This window comes from Stegodyphus dumicola, chromosome 11, assembly GCF_044657685.1.
Source record: "Stegodyphus dumicola isolate Sdum_Otavi_A_Nest chromosome 11, ASM4465768v1".
NCBI classification, from domain to species: domain Eukaryota; kingdom Metazoa; phylum Arthropoda; class Arachnida; order Araneae; family Eresidae; genus Stegodyphus; species Stegodyphus dumicola.
In genome coordinates, this window is record NC_140778.1 from 5665878 (window position 1) to 5688763 (window position 22886).

The window sequence follows — 22886 nt, forward strand, 5'->3', positions numbered from 1 at the left end:
AAAATTTAAATCTGAAAATAAGCTTTAAACATTTAACAATGCAAATTGAACTAAAACAGAACCACTACTTTAAAAGAATTACATACCAAAATTTAATCAAATCTAGCGTAGAGAAATTTACTCTTGAACCAGAGGAAAATTATGTCCATGCAGAAATCTTTAGAATCTTGAACTAATGGTTGATCTGTTAATTCTTTTTTTAAATCGTTTTCGTTAAAAACCTTTTTCTGACTGCTGCGATTTACTGTTATGTTACATAAGCATAACCTGGAGGATGAGTTAATTTTTTAAGTAACTACAATTAGGATTCAAAAAAGGAATACCTTTGATATTCTGAATGGAAAATTTACTTTATACTACTTTTATATTTCGATCTTTCTGAGTGTGAAATAGAGGATGAATAGGCACTCATTTAATATAATTTTGGAATTCAGTAATTTAGTTTGAATGGATGATTTAAAAATATTTGTATATTTTAGATTATGTACGGTTAAATTTAGTACGTACGATTAATTTATGCGAATAAAAATCTTTCGATTCGTAAAGCATTTTTATTATCTGCTTTTACTTCTCATTACCATGCTCTTTTTCTGCAAAATTTTTCTTTTTGTATTGAAATGCTGTTTCAATCTGAGCGTTTGTGGCAGTAGTTTTTTTTGTTCTGAAAAGAAGAAAGAGCAATACCAACCTTCACATGGAATAGAAATGTTAAATTTAAATTTATTTCTAAAATTAAATTTCAAATTAAACAAAAAACATGCTTCGGAGAAAATCTTCATTATTGTTCCAGAAGAAAAACGTCACGTGTCATACTACCCTCGAAATCAGTTACACTTTATTCAGAGCCTTTCTCTTATTCCTATTGCTGTCTCGACTAAATCTTTTATAAAAGACCCGACTGTAATGCCCTGGATTTCTAAATGGTATTTGATTGCGTTTACATTTCAGTTCATTATAGATCCGTTATATTGATAATAAACGTATAAGGAAATCGGTACTTTACTTACCGGTACGTTTTTTTTTTTTTTTTTTTTTTTTTCTAATTCCTACGCAGCAAGATGTAAATGTTCTTAGAATAACCTTTTCTTTTTATTTTGTTTAACTGCCTTATTTCCGAGGTTTTTATTTTTATTTTTATTTTTTTTTTTTTTTTTTGTGTGTGTGTGTGTGTGTGTGCGTGTGTGCGTGCGTGTGTGAAACTTTGCATATACCATATTACAACTTAACAGCATCCTTTATTTCGTTCGCATGATCACCCCAAAGTTAAATCAGACTTTCTGATAATGTTATATGAAAAACAAAGAAGCACTACACGGCTCGATAAAGCAGCGCCCTTTATAAATATTTGGCAGAAAATTTCTGCCAAATTTCAGTGGTACCATGTGTATTATATAACACATAATTTCGAAGATTAACCTAATATTGCAAATATTTTACTTCTAATGAATTGGTCACAAAGTAGTTATTTCGAACAGGTGTTATTTAATACTACGGAATGATGAATTATAAAAGCGCTGTAATATCTGTTTAAATTATTTGAAATCACCACAAGAAAAGTTATCATTTCCTTTGAAACTCTTATTTCCAAAATATAACATCCAATTCAAAAACGTTTAAAATGCAACGTTCTAAATTAGTTCCTGCGAAGAACTATTCAAATTAAATTGCTTTGCTTCTTTCACACAAAGCGGTGGGTTTTGAAATTTTGTTAGATCATTGTTTCATAAATAGATTCTCTTTAGAATGTCCTTCGCTGTCATTTGTGTTCGCGATGTACTATTTTGGAACTTTGGTTTGTAATGTCCTGCGGGCATTTCCTATAATTGTCTGTCTTTGAACTTTTGTTGTATTTTGCCTTGCAATTAGATAAACCAAATTAATGGTTTTCTTCAAATACAGTAAGTAATTGCGAATTACTTTTAGGACATAGCGTTTGTCTTTTAAAATTAATTTGGCGGATATTTGCGTTATTAAAATAGGTCTTTCAGTTGCAGTACTCAACAAGGTTTAATATTTCATCCGAAGCTTCATCCGTTATATCGCTGTGCCAAACAATTCCTAGCTGCTCAACTTTATATTACCAACAAAGGTATTAGTTTCGATTATAGCCCCATGATATTGCACATTAGAATGATCATGGACTAAGTCAGCACCGTTCCGTTTATAGTCGCAGGGGTAAAAATGGGATTATTACTTATGGGGAAAAGACAGTTGAAGTTTCATATCGTTTGTTGACAAACATTGAGTTGACTTTATTGACGATCATTGAGTAAGTATAGAAGATATTTTTTGATGTTACTCTTTCTATATCTGGTTATAATATATCGTATTAACAAAACTTCTATTATGAAATTTGCTTGAAATTTTACAAAAATTAATTTTGCAGGCTTTTTAGTTTGCATAAGGACTAATACATCAAATTATTGCTACGTCAACTTTTATTTCTACGCCCTACCTACAGACTGAATTTCATTGTCTTGCGCGTCCCATGTTTTCAAAATTTAGCGAAATTGGATCGCGCATACTGTAACCTGCACGAGATACAAAACATTTTCATAATTCTGTCGCTTATAAGCCTAAAAATGATGGAAAGCACCACTTTATCAGTTGTTACGGTGCTGACTTGGTCCATGAATCATTCTAATGTACAATATTATGGGGCTATAATCGAAACTAATATCTTTTTTGGTAATATACATTTCAGCAGCTAGGAATTGTTTGGCACATCGATATAACGCTTAAATTCTTAGAAGTGTTTTCTTGCGATGGGGTTCAGTATGGGTATCTTAACCCGTTCAGGACCAGCGTCGCGTATACGCGACGCAACGATTCCACTCCTTCCAGCCCAACGTCCCGTATACGCGACGCAACGATTCTGTTCCTACGAGCCCAGCGTCGCGTATACGCGACATTAAAACGGAACGACTTATTTGAATTTTTAAAAGTTTTCACGTAGGTTGATTCATACGGCATTTGACCTTCATGTACTGGCATTAGTTTCTGTTCTGTGCTTCTGGTTTTGAGAGATTTATTGAAATAAACAAACTGGAAATAACGGCTCTTTATAAGTGTGGTGCGCCTGTGAATTAAAGGGGCACAGGCGTTTTTGTTTATTTCGTTAGGATTTTCTTTTCTTTTTCTTTTTTTTCCCTATTTACTTTGAAACTCAACATAAGCTTTCTTGGTTAAGTAAAAAGTAACATTACAATATTATTACAGAAGGGGAAAGACTACCAGCTTTCTCGACGCGTAATGCGTCTTGCTCGCATTTCTCAGGAAAGATGGTTTAATATATTATGCCCTGAATGATCATTATATATAATGACACAGGCATTATATTTTGGAATATAACGCGTTTACTTTACATATAATGTAATTATATAGAAATTATAGATTGACGTGATCAGTAATGGATATCCCGCCAGTGGAGGTCTTTCCTTGATCAATTTCCGGTCATCGTGGACTCTGTTTTCCATTTAGAAAAACAGGAAGTTTTCTAATATAAACCTGATGTTACACAGGGTTTGAGGATGAAATATTTCTGAGTGTCTTTTGAAGAAATTTTGGTACATGTGTTGGGGTTATATTCAGCCATGGCTAAGAGACCTTACTTAAAAATTTGTCCAAAATCACCGGATAGTCCACCTTTCCGTCTAACTGAAAGACAGTTTCCGAAAATTTACGTTGACGGAAAAGGTAATAAAAGTAAGAGAAGATGCCTTGTGTGCGCTAAAACCAAGGAAACTCGAAAGCAAACAACGTATTTTGAGTGCGAAATATGCAATGTAGGACTGTGAGTAGTAACCCGGGGTACTCGTGCGGTCAAAGGTTGCCGCCGTGACGTAAGAGAACAATGGATGACGCAACGGAGGGGCGTAGCCTCCGCCATCTTGGTTTTCCCCCGGAAGTGACGATACCAGCGCCATCTTGGATCACGTGATAACCGGAAGTGACGTAGATGGATGGGATGACGTAATCGTGTTGAGTTTCGTTTTTATGGTGTGGCATCGAATATATATTTTTAGGTTTTGTGGCAACGAACTCTTGAACACGTGTTTGGAATGACATCATCCATTTCTTGTTGGGACATGTTGTTTTACAAAATGGCGTCTGCCGTATCACACCTTTGTATGCCTCCGCTGAGGTGTATGGATACTTTTCTGTGAACCAATCAGATTCTTTGAAATATGACCTCACCGTTTCTTAACCAATCACCGTTCAGATGAAATAAAGAGTTCCTACCCGATATAAGGTTATCCCGAGCAACGTTCCGCATTTCTTTCCTGCCTGTCGCCCTGAGTGTACGTACCTGCTTTTGCTTAGACAATCATTCTTCACTGCTTCGAATGGATCAGGCACGAAACCACAGAGAGGTGAGTAACTTTTTCAAATATACCATTTTTTAGATTTTTTAATTTTTAAAAATAGTTGAATTTGCAATATGTGCTTAATTTGTCTTTACTTTTTTCAGATGGAAAACCTATTTCAGAAAGAACCTATGCCTTTGAACGATAAAGTGTTGAGCCATGAAGACTGCACCCAAGATGTTCCAAGAGAATCAGCTAGCTCTTGTATCAAAAGAAAAGCAGAAGAAACATCCCATTTCGAGAAAAAAGTACGTATTTGCGAAAAGCTTATATATTAAAGTTGATATTGTATGTGACCCCATTTTTATGTATTATATACTAACTGATTTAATTTTTTTTCAGCGCAAAGGACTCTTCACCGAAGAGGCTATTCCAGAGGAGCTCACTCACATGGGAGACAATGTCTTTGTGGGTCCCAGCATTTACAAGGGAAAAGGGACTGTGCACATCCGAGAGTATGCCAAATATGGTAAAGCTTACTATCCGACAAGACGAGGAGTGAACTTTGAGCCGTGGTGTTTGAATGTTCTCGCAACCAACATGACAGTGGAGGAACAAGACCTGCTGACACTAAATCTGGAATTGGCCAAGAATTTTGTGGTTACGTATAAAGATTCTTACTTCACTCTGAAACAACTTTCTGCTCAAGGAGATGAAAAACGTAGCCTCAGCATTACAACTACGCAATGGGAAGAACTGATGACCAATTTTAGCCGTATCAGTGACATTGTCACCAACCTCGTTTATCAAAACATGAACTTTTGTGAAGCCTTCGAAAGCATATCCGACGAACATGTTAAGGAGGAAAATCTGCCCCAATCTTTTGACATTTCTATGGGAAGAGCACGCCTCCAAACCATTCTAAAGATGTCGCTTGGAGAGCTTCTTAACCAACAAGAAGAACTAAAATATCCCCAGCGCATAGACTGTGAAGAACTTGTTCATAAAACAGAAACTGTGAATGCCATTGCTCTGAGATTCAATGTTGTTGACATCGCCAGACAATTTTACGGAAGTATTTGGGGTGAAGAATCCTATTTAATGTTAGTGAAACCTGCTCACTACATTACCAAGGACTTTTTAAAATCTGTGTGTTTAAACCATGTACTCGATGAAGTAAGAAATACATTTTGTACTATCAATGGTGTCTTAGGTATTGAATATTATGTATATTTGTAAAATAATTAGGATGCTCAATAAATGTTATTTTATTTTACAACGATCTCATGACTATCTCCAGGTTCAGAACTTATTTAAAAGAATTAATCTGTAATGAACACTTACATAAATTTTAAAAATACCTATTGAATACAAACCTATTGGTTTTTATAGAATATAAATATGGTTGTTCTTAAACATATATATCATTACTTGTTCAACCTTTGAGAAGTTAAGTAACATTCATTTTCTCTCTCTTGTTTTTTAGGCCTATTTTCTAAAATCTTTATATACGTGAAACTATGGTATTTTTTTTTCTGTTCTAGTTAAATATATATAAATGAATATCAGTGTACGTTTAGATCATAACAACTGTTGCAATGAACGCAGTTCTGTCTCAGACCTATCGGGATCCACAGGTCCCCGCAAGTTTCGGGGCTGTTGCTGCTTTGCATCGTGCTTTAAAAGGTCGCGTAAAAACAAAAGACATCCAGAAATGGTTGCAAACCAAGGATTCTTATACTTTGCACAAGCCTTCGAGCCACACGTTTCCCAGGAACAGAGTCATCGTAGGAGGCTTAAACGAGCAATTTCAATCTGATTTAGTGGATATGCAATCCCTGGCGTCTTTTAATGACGGATATAAATATTTGCTGACCTGTATAGATATTCTTTCCAAATACGCTTGGGCTATCCCTCTCAAAGATAAAACATCTGTGTCCATCCAATCCGCTTTCGAAAAGATATTTTCGGAACGTACACCCGAATCATTACAAACAGATGCAGGGAAAGAGTTTACCAATAAACAAGTTCAAAATTTTTTGAAAAAGAGAAACGTTCGTTTTTTCACGACACGTAATACAAACAAAGCTTCTGTCGTAGAACGATTTAATCGAACTCTACAAACAAAAATGTGGAAATACTTTACCGAAATGAATACACGAAAGTACATTGATGTGATTGATAAATTGATATGTAGTTATAACCATACATGGCATCGCAGTATTAAGACAAAACCTGTATCGGTTACATTACAAAATCAAGAAAAAATTTGGAAAACGCTGTATGATCAGCAACCAGTACAAAATCCTATTTCTTCAGATTTAAAGATTGGAGATACGGTACACATCAGCTGAGAAAAAAATGCTCTTTGAGAAAGGATACGAACAAAACTGGACACGAGAAATTTTTACAATCTATAAAATTATTCGGAGGACTCCTGTCGTCTATAAACTGAAAGATCGACCAGGAGAAGTTATACAAGGAACTTTTTACAAACAAGAACTTCAAAAGGTTTCGGACTCTGGTTATTATCCCGTAAAAAAAGTTTTAAAAAAGAAGAAACGTCGCGGGAAAATAAAATATTTTGTGAAATTTCAGGGGTACCCCGAAAGCTTCAATTCTTGGGTGGATGATGTGAGAAGGGTATAAAAGGCTTGTACATTCTGCTTATCTGTCATTTGAACGAAACATGTCTTTCTTTATCACGCTGATCAGCGACAGCTCCATGCGGTTTTTTCCAGACAACAAAATATCACAATTTGTCACTCAGCTTCCTACTCCGATGAATTTAAATAGTCAGTGGGAGTTATCTCTTGTGGACTTTATTTACCCTCACACATGGTATAACGTCCGAATAGACAATAATTTATTTGGATTTGATTTGGGTGATGGAAAATTGGAAGGTCGAAGAGTGCTTCCAGGATGTTATGAAACGATACCAGATTTATTAAAAGCCATGAAAATACCTTCCCATAAAAATAAGATTGAATTCAGTTATCATCCTGTCACGAAAAAAGTGACCATTAAGACCGACGAAAACTGCAAAGTCATTCTTCACGAAGGATTAGCTGAGCTTCTAGGGTTCGAGCCGGGTGTTTACAAAGGATTGGAACAAAGTCCTTTTGTAGCCGATCCCAAAGTATCTTTTCCTGTCATGTATGTGTATTGCGATCTCGTAGAGCCTCAAATTGTGGGAGATGTACAAGCTCCGTTGTTAAAAATTGTCACCGTAGAAGGAAATGACGGAGACATCATAATGCTCATTACCCCCGGCCCATTTACTTGCCACTTATCCGTTAACATTTTCAGACTATACATATTGACATAAGACTTTACTCTGGAGATTTAGTACCATTCGAAAGAGGCAAAGTATTTCTTGTGTTGCATTTTCGTCTGAGACAAATTCTATAAAAGAAGCCTTCATTTGCAAATTGATTTCATTTGGATTGTGTATGCAAGATTAGAAGCATCAAATATGCGGGTGCCTTATACGTGTTGCACGAAAACATTTGAAGATTATTATTTAGCTCAAACTGGAAATGGATTACCTTACTATCAAGGAACCATTTTACAAAAAGGTTATAGTATTGATGGATTTTTTGCACAGCTGTTTCGTAGTGCTATGCCTTTTTTGATGAGTGGAGCCAAAACAGTTGGAAAAGAAGCTTTGCGGACTGGAACACAAATTGCGAACGACGTATTGTCGGGAGAAAATTTTAGAGTGTCCCTCAAAACCAGATCTAAAGAAGCTGGCAAAAAATTAGCGAGGAAAGCAGTTCAGAAAGCAGACGAGATGATTGGTCACGGAAGGTTTAAAAGGAAGCGCAAAACTCCCAAACGCTTCATTTCGTCTAAGGCCAGGAAGGTGCAACGACGTGATATTTTTGACTCATAATGGCTTTTCTGTTAAAAGATTCTCCGGAATGCGCAAAATCCGAATTGGATTTATTTTCGTTACCTCCCACACAAACAGTTATCGAAAAAGGTCAGTGGGTTGAATTTCATCCATTAGCCAATGTATCGGAAGAACGTCCTGTCGAGTTCAATGTTTCTGGAAGCGGAGACGACTACCTAGACTTATCACAGACACAACTCTAAGTCAAAGTGAAAATTTTAAAAAATGATAGCAAGCCAATCACGGCTGAAAGTAAAGTGGAACCTGTCAATCTCTTTTTACATTCTATATTTTCTCAAGTGAATATAAGCTTAAATGAAAGACTCGTTTCCACCAGTAATAACTCGTATCCTTACAGAGCCATGATAGTGTGTGTGTCTGTGGGTGTGTGTGATTATGGCAAAGCCTCGAGGGCTATCTGCCTAAGGGGAGGGATGCCTTCGTGGAGGACTTTCTAAGGGAAACTGGCTCGTATACACGTTACACATGGGGAAAACCACGAAAACGCCCATGCAGCCAGCCCGTTCGCGGGATTCGAACCTCGGACCGAACTACCAGTGTTCAGCGACTTTACCGCTCGGCCGCTGGTGGGCCAGAGCCATGATAGAAAAATTATTGAATCATGGTTTTGATACGAAAACGTCTCAACTGTCATCAGAATTGTTTTTCAAAGATACAGCAGGACGTATGAACGTTTTTGATATTCAAGACACTCAGCCGAATGAAGGATTCAACCAACGAGTAGAATTGTTTAAACTAAGTGCTTCGGTCGATATGATTGGCCGATTGCACTTGGATATGTTTCATCAGGAAAGACTTTTGCTGAATATGGTGGATATGAACATTAAACTCAAACGCAGCAAACCTGAATTTTGTTTATTGGGCGAAGGTGATTTTAAAGTTTTACTCGAACAAGCTTCATTGTTTGTACGCAAAGTGAGAGTCAGTCCAGGTGTTGTGCTAGGACATGCCAAAAGCCTAGAAAAATCAACAGCCAAATATCCCATTAATAGAGGGCTCTGCAAAGCCTATTCCATTCCAACGGGAAATATGAGTTTTATTCAAGACAATATTTTCATAGGTCAAATGCCTAATCGTATTGTGGTGGCAGGTGTCGATAATGATGCCTTTAACGGAAACTATAAAAAGTCTCCTTTTGAATTCAAGCATTATAATATGATCTTTATCGGCGTTTATGTGGACGGGCAACCGGTACCTCATAATCCTCTTCAGCCTAATTTTGACAAAAATCATTTCATACGAGCTTATCAGAATTTATTTATGAATGCAGACGACAGAGGACTTTACCTTTCAAGATCAGAATTTTCAAAAGGATATTCCTTATTTCGCTTCGACCTGTCACCTGACCTTTGTGATGGTTCTCATTTAAATCTGGTTCGACACAGCAACTTAAGATTAAAAATAAAATTTGGGACTCCCTTACAACAAACTGTATCGTTATTAGTGTACGCTGAATTTGAAAATTTGATAGAAATCAATAAAGCTCGAAATATTCTGTACGATTTTGGAAACTGATGAATTCATCACACAGATTCATCAAATCTTATCTCGAGATCCTATTTCTTTGAGATATTATGCGGGTGTTTTTCCTTGTGAAAAAATACCTGCGATTCAAAGTTTTCCCTGTATATGGAAAAGATATCACATCCTTTGTCAAGAAATATCGTCATGTTTGCTGGAACAAGATTTAGCTTCAGAGTTTAACTTCTAATGTATGTGGACATTATTGTATTTATTTCATTATTAAACGCTGTCAAGGACTCTGTATGGAACTCATTGTATCACCCTTAGATGGGAAGAATCATGATTTCCAAATATTTCAATTTGTCAAAAAAAAAATATGGTGTAAACATGATTTTTAAAAAATAAAGTTGTTTTAATTTGTAAAAATGTCTCTTGTGTTTCTTGTTTCTACACTTATTTAAACAAAATGAATAAATGTCTTATGCAAAAGGATTTTCGGTAAAGTATAAAAGTCAGTGTTTTCTTAACATGCTGTCATTTCCAAAAATGGAACTTCCCAAGTTCGTACATCCTTCTACTTGTCTTCTGAGCGGACCTACCGATTCGGGTAAAACGGTTTTTGTGAAGAAATTGATAGATCATAAAATGTTCCATTCCATGCCGACCAATATTATTTATTGCTACGGAAGTTATCAACCTCTTTTTAATTCCATGAAAAACGTAAATTTTGAAGAAGGATTACCATCTAACCTGCAGACTCTTCAAAATGCTTTAATTATCATAGACGATTTAATGTCTGAATTAGCAAGCGATACTCGCTTAAGCAAACTTTTTAAAAAAGGAAGTCATCACCGAAACCTTTCAGTCGTTTTTATAACACAAAATCTTTTTCACCAAGGCAAGGAGATGAGAAATATTAATTTAAATTCCCATTACCTTGTCCTATACAAAAATCCTAGAGATAAAAGTCAAGTTACGCATTTAGCTAGACAAATGTTCCCCGGAAAATAAAGGCCTTTCAAGAAATTTTTCAGGATGCTACTTCAAGTCCATTTAGCTATTTGTTGATTGATTTACGATCTGAAACAAGTGAAACGCTTCGCCTTCGTACAGGCATCTTTCCTGGGGATAAATACTATGTCTACCAGCCCCGATAGTTCATTTCAGTTTGAGACGTCGAATGGCTAACATGTCTTCTCCCATCGTGATCGATTTCGGAGGTTTTCAGTGGATGCCTCATTGTTACATTGTTAAAGAATTAGCTTTTTACACCGTGCATGAAGGATATCACAGTTGCTGGTCATTTTTACCTCCTCAGCCTTGGAAAACATTATCACGATCTAAGCAAAAGTGTTTTGCTTGGGTCACAAGAAATCGTCATCATGTGAATTGGAGTGAGGGTGTTTTACCTTATACTCATCTTCGTATTATTTTGCAATATTTGTCATCTATTTACTCTGTCATATACGTGAAAGGATTAGAAAAGAAATTATTTTTAGAAAATTTATTATGTAGAGACATCATAAATCTAGACTGTCCTAAGATAGAGAATTTAAAAAAGAAAAGTTCCTTAACATGTTCGATTCATGCAAAAGGATTTAATTGCTGTGCTTTAACCAAAGCGGCTGCATTTGCTACCTATATAAAAGAAAGTGTGCAAGTAAAAGGGCTCATTTGTCATCAGAATGTCTCATCTGAAGGATGTGGATTATCTAAAACTATTAGGAAAAAGTCGAATAAAAGCAGCTGTACTGAAAAAGTGTCTGAATCATCTCATCAAATCAGTTTGTGAGTGTATTTTAAATCTTCTAAAAGGAAACGTACCCATTACCAAACGCGTCAAAAATCGACTCGCCCCTTTTAAAAGAACTTTAAGAAAACTAGCGGACAAAAAAGTACCTCTTTTTAAGAAAAGACGTCTTTTGCTTCAAAAAGGTGACGGTTTTCTATCTTTCCTGATTCCTGCAGCAGTCAGTGTCTTATCCTCTCTTGTCCATGGAACACAGTAAGAAATTTGCCTTGGTACCGCTGGATCGTATGCACCAGTTTGAAGATGAACATTTGAGTGATTTAGATACCCAAATTCAAAACATCTTAAAAAAGAAAATGGACGATGAAGAAAAATCCAAATTGTACATCCAGGTTCTGCAAAAGTATATTATGTTTCCTCATGTGAATGCGTCTGAAAAACAACCGTCTGAAAAATTTTCTGAGACAGATGTAGAAAAGGAAATTTTGCAGACTGTTCCTGTGAAACAGAAAAGAACGGCACAGAAAATAATGGATTTCCTAAAAGAACATCAGATTTCCTGGACACACAATAAAGAACTGATTCTGGACGGTCATGTGTTTTCTGGGTCCAACATTGTTCAACTGATAAACTTTCTGTTGAGAAATAGAACTGAAAGACCTACTGCCTTTGAACAGTTTAAAAATGTACTGAATGTGAACAACTTTTCTCAAGACTTTGTGAAAAACAAACATTTAATGAATGTAAAAACGATGTATGCTAGACCTAAAAGAAAATCCTCTTCGAAACTATGGCTGAAATTGTAATGAAATGTTCATAATAAAAGTTAATTTCTGATTATTTGTGTTATGTTTTTCTTTGATGAAGTTAATATATAAAATCATTTTTCCTGATTAAACTAATATATACATAATCATAACCATTATTTTCTAAAAAAAATTTTAAAAAAACTTAGCTTTCATGGCATCTTTTCCAAGGGAAAAAAGAAAAAACACCACTATTTCATCTCAAACTTCTATTTTATTTTACTTTCATTTACAGATACTAATGCATCATAATGTATATATTACATGCAAACATTTTTTTGTACAAGCCATTATAATATCGTTCATAGTCTTTCTTTTAAAATCCAAATGGTAAGGTGCTCAAGTCTTTCTGTATCACTCGTTTGTCGAGCACAATTTTGTATAGTCTTGTTTCTGGTTTATTGATGACCTTTCTTCTTTTTGGTTCACGGGTGATTTTGGAGGGGTTGTGCAGAGCTATGACATCCTTTTGGTCCAGACTACATACCAGACTTTTGATGGCTTCAAAGTTCAGTAACTGGGAATTGCGAAAGTTCAGCGAAAATCCTCTGACTTTGCAGCAGGTTTTCCCAGTGGGCGTCTGGTACGCATAGTTTTTCGGACCTCCTGAAAAAAAATAAATAAAACATCGTGAGAAAAAGATATAACAGAAAAACTTTCAAGATTTTTGGTGCATATTAAATAGAAAAATTTTTTTAAAGGTCCTTACCAGAGACAACGGTTTTGATGACATCACCCTCCAGTTCATCCGTAAATTCCCCCAGGAAGTTGCCCAATGGGGATCATTGCGGCCATTCGAGGCATAGATGATGGAGTCTGTGTCGTGGTACAGGACATCTCTACCCAACTTCTCCATTTCACTATACAGCTTGAGACGAGCCCAAGCTGTTGTGAAGGTCGTTAGGAAAATGTTGGTAGAGGCATCCTGCGGCACAAACTCCTTCGCAGATTCCCAGGAAATGGCAGCCACCTCAGGCGTGGGAAGAAAGACATCTTTGATCTAAAAAATAGAAGAGTCATGAGGTAACAGTTCAAAATAGTCATAAGTTAACAGTTTGAAACACACTGAGTTTACAGATGAATAAAATCGGTAAGGAAACTTACTTTTTTAGTAGAATCCGCCAACATCTTATTGAAGTCTGGCACCTTGTGGACATAGGTCAGTTGGGCTTTGTTCACGTTCATACCCCATCTGAGTGAAAAAAAGCTATCATAAATCTCAAAGAATTAAAAATATTTATAAAAATTAAGTACAAAAGAAATCATCTTACCTGCCCCAGAAACTGTTCAGGGCCAACTTGGCGACTTGGCCCAGGGTTTTTCGATATTTTCTCGCCCTCCAACTTGACGCCCTCTCTTTCTTCATACTGGCGAATGTACTTCAGTCTGGCTTCTTCCGTCACACACTCCGAAGGCGATCCGCTACTTTCCTGCTTGATCTTCAGAAACAGATCAATGTAGGAACGAAACAGAGAAGTAGACGATGCCTGGAAATGGTACACTTCGTAAATCTAGAAAATAAAAAATAAATGTCAGTTATAAAAAATTTTTAAAAGTAACCTCTGAAAGTAAATAAAGATTAAAATAATCTTTGAGTACTTACATGTGTGATGCGGTAGACTTTCTTTTTCGTCAGTTTGACTTCCTCCGTTACCCACGTTCCGACAAGAGCTCGCTCGTCGTCTGTGTGGGTACACGGAGTCTGCAGTTGAAGAAGGGCGCAATTCCGACACAGGGGGAACATCAGCTTCTTCCGGCACCGATAGGGCAGTACCGGAAGATACAGATTCCGTCGAGGAATCACTCGGCATTGGATAATTCCAAAATAATCTTCCACATCTCCAAAGCTTTCCGTGATGATTGTTGGATGTCCCACAGGGTAGACGCAATACTTGTTCACCTGTGAATGAAAACAAAAAAAGTCAGAAAAAACACATCATAAAAATATACAGAAAATTTAGAAAAGTTTAAGTAAACATATTTAAAATAATAAAAAATACGAACCCATGGATAGAGTGAAGTAAAATCCACATATTTTGCGTCTCCCTCGTGGAACAATCTGAGGGCATTGGTCCTTCCTCCAAAAAATGAATCTCGAGGATTGAGTTGATCCCTCAGATGGTGTTGATCCAGGAAAGATTGGAGATCTGGATTTTCCTCCTTCTCTCTTTGAAACTCATGCTCCCACATTTCTATGACGTGGAAACCCTGGGCTCGAAGTTTTCGGGTGGTCTCTTCTGTCTGCTCTCTTAAAGTTGCCATGGAAACTCCTTTTAAAGGGTGGATGACATCACCGTCATAGCATAAACTACACCCATGGAAGAAACAGCCCTAAAATAATACAAATATATTAATAGGGTTCCACATGTAAATTGACATTAAAAGTGTAAAATCATTAAAAAAGAATCACATAGAAAAAGAATGGTTATGTTTTCTTACCTGAAACTGATAGACAGTTTGTGTTGCTTGGCAGAAACCGTCTACCGAGATTCCGGCGATTCTGTGCTCTCCAGAACCGTTCAACGCATGTTGAATGGCAATGCCTTCCGAAGCAGCAACAAATTCCAACCACCGGATCGAATCAGGGCTGTAATTTGTGGATTTGATGTAGCCGTGTGTGGGCACCATGGCAATCGTGTCGGGCTGAATGTGGCCACTCCGATACGTTGCCATACAGGGTGACGCAATGGTCACGTATCTGAAAAGAAAAAAAAAACAACAACTTCATGAGCATGATTATTCTATAAGAACATAACTGTAAACATGATCATTATTGTATAAAATAAATTAGAAAATAACTTACTGGAATGGATCCACACCCGCCACATCAAAAAACTGGGCTCGAAACTCCAGGCAACAGCGACGAAGAATATCCACGTCCGATCTATTAAAAGAAAAAATATTAAAAATACGAAATATAAAATATAAGAATAAAACAAAATCTTAAATAAATAAGAATTAAGGAGGGAAAAATATACCTGCAATAGGCCAGCATCTCTGCTTGGAAGTTAAACACATCACCCTTGTGTTCTTCGTGCCAGGATAGAAATGCCTTTTGGGCTGGAGTACTCATGGTGTCCGGGCTGTAGTACCGGGCCTCAGGCAGCGGTCCGACATAACTCTGGTTTTCTCGGGAGTTGAAAAGATGCGGGAAGTATCCCTTTTTTAATTCGGCAAGACCGAAGCATCCCGGTAGCTTGGCCAACGCCATCGGTAGAAAATTTAACGAGTCTATGACCCGAATGTTCAGACTAGGGTGCCTTACACTCATGATCATAGACCCGTTAGGGATCACCTCCGGCGCTGTGCCTTGCTCCAGGAGCCAGGCCATCACGAACTGTCCGTCGAACCTGTAAGTAAAAAAAATATGAATAATATTGAAAAATAGTCGTACTTAAAAAGCATGCAAACTATGGTGTTTTTAACTTACCCTTTCATGTTATGTGCCACGGCGGTGCTTAGCCCTTGTGATCTGTGGGGAACAGCCAAGCGCAGAAATCTTGGCATGCCGTGTATCCCGCGAACAATTTCCTAACGTTAGGTAATGTGTTTAAAGATTTAGCTAGGGTTTGCTAAAGTATTATGTTTAATGTTAATGATTGATTTGTATTGTCTCGTTTATATGATAACTGCTTATATGATTATGATTATGTGAAGGATTTAAGTTTGAAAAGTTAATTGAATGTTACATCCTTTTAAATGAATAGGATTACTGAATTTATGTTGAAGTAATTTTAATTTAAAATGGTAAGAATTAGTTAATTAAGTTCGAAAATTTCGTGGATGTTATTTTATTTTGTTTCAAGAAATGTTTATATATGTGGATTTGACAGGTCATTGAAAGACGCAATCAAATCTTTTCGAGGGGAGGTGTCATGACGTGATGACCACGCATGCGCAGTTTAGCCGAACGGCCTGCAACGTCTCTCTCTCATGAAACTGACTAGAGAAGAGTAGTTAGGAGGTAGTAGCGAAGTAACGAAGGAAATGTGTTGTATGTCAGCTTAGATGCAAGAAACGAAGTGATACTTGTGTGTTCATCGTTTGCACTTATTATTTTTATTTGTGTGTTAATAAAGTTTTGTGCCGTTAAAATGGCTGTTTTATGCAACGCACACAATACGATACGTCTACGGTAGGAAGTAAATACATATCCAGAAGCTACACGCCCAAGAAAAGGAAGGATATGACAATAACCATTTTGAGAAACTTATATGATAAATAACGTTGGTCATTAAGATATATTTTCAAAACACTTACTCTATCGCAAAGCGAAAACTCTTGGTTTCCAGTCAGAGCTTTGTGTGCTGCATAACAGGCATCCGATCGGCAGAGACGGTCGCAAGCCTGAAATCGTTGGGGCACGCCCGGAAAGCAGTCGGTTCTCAAGCATATGGGACAGGCGTTGGCGCATCGATGTTCTTCAACGCGCTGGTAGGTCTTCTCACAGGACGTGCAATAGTGATCACTGCCGAAAAATCCTTTGAGGGATTTGATCACATCGTAATGTCCATCGTGAAGCCATAAATTAATTCGTTGAGCCCTTTCCCTTCCTTTATAGACCACCTAAAATAGAGTAAGGCAAAAATCAAACCCTTTAGATATTTTTTAACATCGAAACGAATCGCATACATAATGTTAGTCATCTAAAAATTCCCTGTGCATTTAACATAGAAACGAATTACATGCATGCATAACCAAAAATTACAAATTTTTACAAGTTATATTATTTAACATCTAACCAAGTTGCATAAATGCATAAAATATAAAGTTAATCTAAAAATTTCACCACGTGTTTTTACAAGTTATATTTTAACATGCAAACACATATATGCTCCATGCAAAAAAAAACTAAACACAAAAATTTCACAATTTAGAAAACAGTTTGCACCCGTCGTAATTTTAACGTTGAAGCGAATTGCATACATGCATTGTATAAAGTTAATTTAAGTATTTAAAGTAATCTAAAAATAAAAATTTATTAATTTTGTCTATAATTTTTTAACTTTTTTTAACAAACGAAAAATATTTTTCTTAAAATAATTATAAAATTTATCAATGAGCAGTTGAGAAATACATCCAATTTTTTTTAAAGTTTTTTAACATCGGAACGAATTGCATACAGTTAATCTAAAAATTCACATTGCATTCAGTTTTTAACATGAAAACACAACGAAGTAATCATAATCCTAGTCGTTCAATTATTTTCAGTCCGTTGAAAACTATTTTTAAAAATTATTCATGTACCAAAAAATAAATTTTATCATAAATAGAAAAGAACCAATTTAAATAAATGTGAAATATCATCTAGTTAATTATGAACATTTAAAAATAGAAATATCTTGAGATAAAAATAATGACTTACTCGGTTCAAGTTTTCCGAAGAAAAGACTGCAATTTGGACATCCAAGTGATCCTCAAATATGGCGATTTCAGTAAATGTGCAAGGACCTAGGGGTACATTTGCATCTAAATGAAATTCCTTGCACGATTCATCAGTGTTGGATTACGTCGATCTCTTAAGGCATTGATGGAAGTCATATCCTTATTCAGATGCGCCAAGCCATAAACAATTGCCTTAGCACAGCACAGTCCTTCCTCATCGTATGGAATAGCCAAAATGGACCTTTTACTGAGCCTATCCACGGAAATATTGATGATTTTCCTATTTCGGCCGGCACCTACAGGTCGTCTAATAGTAATCACATCCACTGCAAATCCTGTATCCAATTCAATTTTATCCTTGGACTGCAGAACTTTCATAACGGCAGCCAGAATCTTTTCGACTGTGAGATTCTGCCTGAATGCAGAACCGTATAAGATCCGTACCATCGGAACGCCTTGTATGTGCTGAGGCAACCGTTCCATATCTATACTGGCCCGGAAAGTAATTTCCTCGGCTTGGTACTTGTGGTTTCGGCGACGAGATTTTTCAGTGAGAACAATCGCTTCATCAATCTGAAAAGTAAAAATAAAGATAAGTTTTCGGTAATAATCAAACATTTTCAAAATACATTATTTTAATTAATCATGCAAAAAAGAAAAATACACACCGAACGTTCATCCGAACCAGCCATATACACAGGACCACGAGCTGATGACAGAGAAGTCTAAAAAATAAATACATTCATTTTTAGTACTAAGAAAAAAAAAAATATTCTAACAGAATCTAAAAATGCTGAAATACCTCAATATTTACCTCGAATCCAGAACCCACATGATAGTACAGGGGCAAAATCAGGGGATTTTCCATGAATATTTGATCCACTTCATCTAATAACTATCAAAATAAAAGTGAATTCATTCAAAATAAAATAAGCTCAAATGGTACAATACGATCAAATAGAAATAAAATACATTCAAATTGTACCCTAGAAAGTTATGCGTAAAATAATATAAACTTACATCGTCATCCGAATCACGGAAAGGACAATCGGAATCCTCAAATAGCACCTAACAATTAAAAATTTGAATAAATAACATATTCAAAAAATTTCGTGTTTAAAAATGATTACCTAAAAATAAGGTAGAAGCAAAAAATGTACTTACATTAGATGCAGAATAAACTCGCTTGGCAGACATCGTGTAGAAAAAGGAAATAGCGAAAAAAAAAAAAAAAATTCGCAGAAAGTCAAAAGTAACGTTCACTCAGCAACAATCAGAGTAGAAATGATTGCAGTCCAACTCCAACTCCAACTTGCTTTATTTGCCGCGATTAACCTGCGAAATCGCAGGTTGTGTTCCGGCTATCGAACTTTGGTGCTTCTAGGAGCGCTGCAGGTAAGGAAATGCCGAACGTAGTTCTCGTGGAGACAGGATAGCAGATGCAGGGGGTGTGACCAATGTCACGTGATGAGCGATAAGACATCTGGTTGGCGATGAGGTATCCAAGCATCGTAGCGCTGTAAATCTGAAGTTTTAAATAGTTATACATAAAATAGTACTAAATCAGGTCATAAAAGGTGTGTGTTGCAGTCATAAATGCAGAAAATAAAATACGATTCCAAAAAGTAAAATAGTATATACAGGAAAAATATAAGTAATATCTTGTGGGCGTGGCTGTGTGTGTCACATGATCATCCGGCTAAGATTTCTAAACATCATTATTTACAAGTCAAATAAGTTTTTCAGAGTACTACATACTAAAAACACAAATTATGTTGGAAAATCCTGGTTTCCACTGAGTAGAAAAGCGGCATATGGACGGAGGTGCCTGTCCTCGTGTAAAATTTCATAGTGAAATAGGTTGAAAATGTCCATATGTTGGCACTCCTTAGCGGCGTCATAAAATGCCGCGTTAGTTCTTAAATATTCCACTAAATGTCATCGAAAAAGACGATGATCATAATTCCAAAATGCAGCTTCTGTTTCTCTATCTTACTAACTCGCCATCATTCTCTTCTACTAAATAAACTTTCTTCTTTATTTGGCCACATTTTAAGATTTACGTACAGGATAATGTTTAAACGTTTTGTTAGAAATGTTCTTGTATTTATGCATACCACCAAGCCAGGTTGAGGATTTTAATTTTTCTGAATTCGACAAAATTATCTTGCGGTTATTTTATATTAATGATTGTGTGAGATGAAGATATGTAGCAAAGCAACGACGCAATTATGGAATAGAATGAAAGATAATGTCTTTTTAAGCATTTAATGAAAGTGTAACAACTGGTTTTACTGCATTGGCTGATAAACATTTTCTATGATGTTCACAGTTTTGGGTAGTTGTTTTAGAACATGAAGTAAAGAAAGATGAACATACGCCCTAGCTCTGTTTTTTTATGTTATGTATTAATCGTTATTATTTTCAAACTTAAGTTTTGCTTTTATTTCAGTTTTGATCTGTAATTGAAGTTTTAATTTCTCTTTTGTTTTGTTGTTTAAAGTTGGTTGTAAGTTTAAACTGTAACTTTTGTAAACTTTAAATTGAGGCTTGGTTGCTTTAAAAGTTTTCTTGAGTTGAAGCTGTTTAATTTTAATTTGAGTTTAGGGACTTAATATTTTTGGTTTTCGTACCCTGTTGTTTTGACCTTTAAGGTTGTTCAGCTTTTAACTTTAATTATTTTAAAGCCTTGTTGCTGCACTATTGGTGTGTTAAACTTTTTTCTTAACTTTTGTAACTTAAATTTTATCCCTCTCTCTATTAAAGTTAATCGAATTCATATTTTCTGACTAGCAATGGGTAAAACCAATGTATTTGTAATTTAATCTGGATAATAAGAGTGTATGCTTTCATTGCTGCTGAAGAAACAATTTATATAGTGCTGACATTTTTTTTATGAATTATATTGTTGTGTAATTAGTAGTTTCATTTTTAATTTCCCAAAGTCATTTTTGTGTTAACTTGGTTCTGAAAATGTTCACCCCTTACCGTCAGCTTGGAATTCATTCTCGGAATCTCTTAACAGAGGATTTACTGCACCCCGAAAGTTCTTTTCCCAAAACGAAAAACCATATGTGCGGGTGACGTGCTGGATGGATACACCATCTGGAGTTTCCCGAAAAGAGGACCCTGTTTTGCTGGACAGGCGAGCAGGGAAAGGTTCTACAGCGTATTTTGAGGAGGTCGAAATATTCGTTGGGTAGGAAGCTCTACATGGTCGACTGGGACCTCGAGCGAGGCTAGATTACAAGCGCCTAGACATTGGGTTCTCATCTATCCCAGAGCTCCCCACTCTCGGTTGCTCGCCAGACGTCACTTCCGTTTGAGAAGATGTAAATAAGTTGGGAGGGGGGGTTGAACCAAAGCTAACGTGGTTGTCGGCTTTCTCAAAGCGGTATTATTCCATACAGCTCTTAAATATCGTGTGCCCTCAAAATATACATTTTTAAATGGTTAATGAAGCAGTGTTTTTTACTTCTGTTGTTATAATGTTACCTATAATATTAAGCAGATAAGTTTTTATGAGTAACATTATAATGAAATAATATATTTCGAATGATTTTTTTTTTTTTTTTAATATTTACCTTTCGGAAGATGTTAGGTGTTACATACAATAAATGATTTCAGTTAAATAAAGATTATTATCATTTTATTGGCTCTGTGAGATGACTGAGAAGTTTTATGCACTCCCAAAGTCACCAAAATTAACAAACTGGTGTGGTGTAATCTAAATTCAAATGACTTCAAACTGCATAAAAATAACAAAATGTATAATTTTTCTGTTTTATTTATAATGATGTTCTAAGGAATTTAAATGCTATTTAAAATCTGTGGTATTGTTAAGTATGTTATGAATAAGGACAGGCAGTTGTGTCAAACTAAAATGCTGAAAACGGTAGGTAAATAGATAAAGAAAAATGTCTTTAAAATATAGTTTGGGAAAAATGAATATGTTAACTGTGTTAAGTTGTGAATTCATTAACGCACTTCATGTACTATAACTAGCACTGATAAAGATAAAGTTTTCTTAATATCGATAAACAAAGTACATAAAAACATATTCCTACATATCATTAAAATATTAGTATTTTTCATGAATTCCAGAGAAAATAGGCTAATGAATAATAAATACCATGGTCAAGAATTACCTAAACAAACAGAAAAAAAAAAAAAAAAAAAAAAAAAAGATTCCCTACCTTGATACATAAGAAAGGAATATCACCATGTAACACATTGTTCACTTGTGTCAATATCACAGGCATTTTCTTCAGATTCTCCATTGACAAGTTGTATCTGTTAAAATGCCCCTGAGGCAGGAAAACAATCATCTGCTGATGGGACAGGTGCATATTTAAAACATAGAGATTCACAGGATTCGTAACGATATCAAACATGTTTTCACAATGCTTGAACCTACACCTTTTTCAACGTAAATATTGAGACACATTTTTCATCACATCAAATTCATACAAAGAGGATACTAAATTTAGATTCTGTTTCTCCAGGGAAGCTTGTATTTGAGAGAAATATGAAGCTATAAATGTGAGACTCTTATTTAGAGATGCCTTTTTAAATAACACCTAAGCATTTTAATTGAAGAACATAAAAAATATTGACAGCATCTGAGGTTTTGACAAAATACTAGTCATTAGGGCCAACTTTACTGTATTTTCTGCCCACGAAAGCATACAGAAAGTAAAAATCTGTTAATCATTCTTCACTGAAACCAGAAATAACTGAATAAAGATAGAACATTTCACAAAGAAATCTATAAAAAAACTTCAGTGTTTGGCATTCTGTGCAATCACCCTACCTCCACCTCTTAAAAACGCTACTACTCGCCAAAATAGCAAATTCACGCTACCATATTCCTCACTTTTTCAAAACTGGATTTAAAGGCAACAATATATCAACTGCAATCTCTCTAAAGACTTTTGCTCTAGCAGGTAATTCTAAAAACACCCTTTTTACACTAGAAATAAGTTTGCAATTGTCTGTGAACAATTCAGGAACCTTTTCGGCAAGGTGTACAGGAAGCATTTTAGATACATTATTTTGAGAAACAATCCTGTAAATGCCTCACCTTTTTCATATATCTGCATCATTCAGGAAAAGAATGGCATAGTCATGTTTACTTCTATTAAGACGAAATAAATTCTATTGATGAAACTTTAGATATACTGAAACTGTTGGTTTCTTTCTACATCTGTTATCAGGAGGAATATATTCGATATCCTAGGGTGTAAGGTTTTAGTTGC

General features: G+C 35.6%; 2 protein-coding genes and 1 pseudogene across 2 annotated transcripts; 2 read left to right on the forward strand and 1 right to left on the reverse strand.

The window, feature by feature from the left end:
• Positions 1 to 3163: 3163 nt before the first annotated feature.
• LOC146993767 (uncharacterized) lies at positions 3164 to 5573 on the forward strand. Its single transcript, XM_085826397.1, has 2 exons — positions 3164 to 4615; positions 4710 to 5573. The coding sequence occupies exons 1-2, from the start codon at positions 4442 to 4444 to the stop codon at positions 5544 to 5546; spliced, it is 1011 nt and encodes a 336-aa protein (XP_085682523.1). The 5' UTR covers positions 3164 to 4441; the 3' UTR covers positions 5547 to 5573.
• A 3229-nt stretch (positions 5574 to 8802) lies between these two features.
• Positions 8803 to 10844, forward strand: LOC146993768 (uncharacterized protein F54H12.2-like). Its single transcript, XM_085826515.1, has 2 exons — positions 8803 to 9414; positions 10722 to 10844. Exons 1-2 carry the CDS (start codon positions 8803 to 8805, stop codon positions 10842 to 10844), a joined length of 735 nt encoding a protein of 244 aa, XP_085682641.1.
• A 1714-nt stretch (positions 10845 to 12558) lies between these two features.
• LOC146993769 (uncharacterized) lies at positions 12559 to 13428 on the reverse strand (annotated as a pseudogene).
• Positions 13429 to 22886: the final 9458 nt, after the last annotated feature.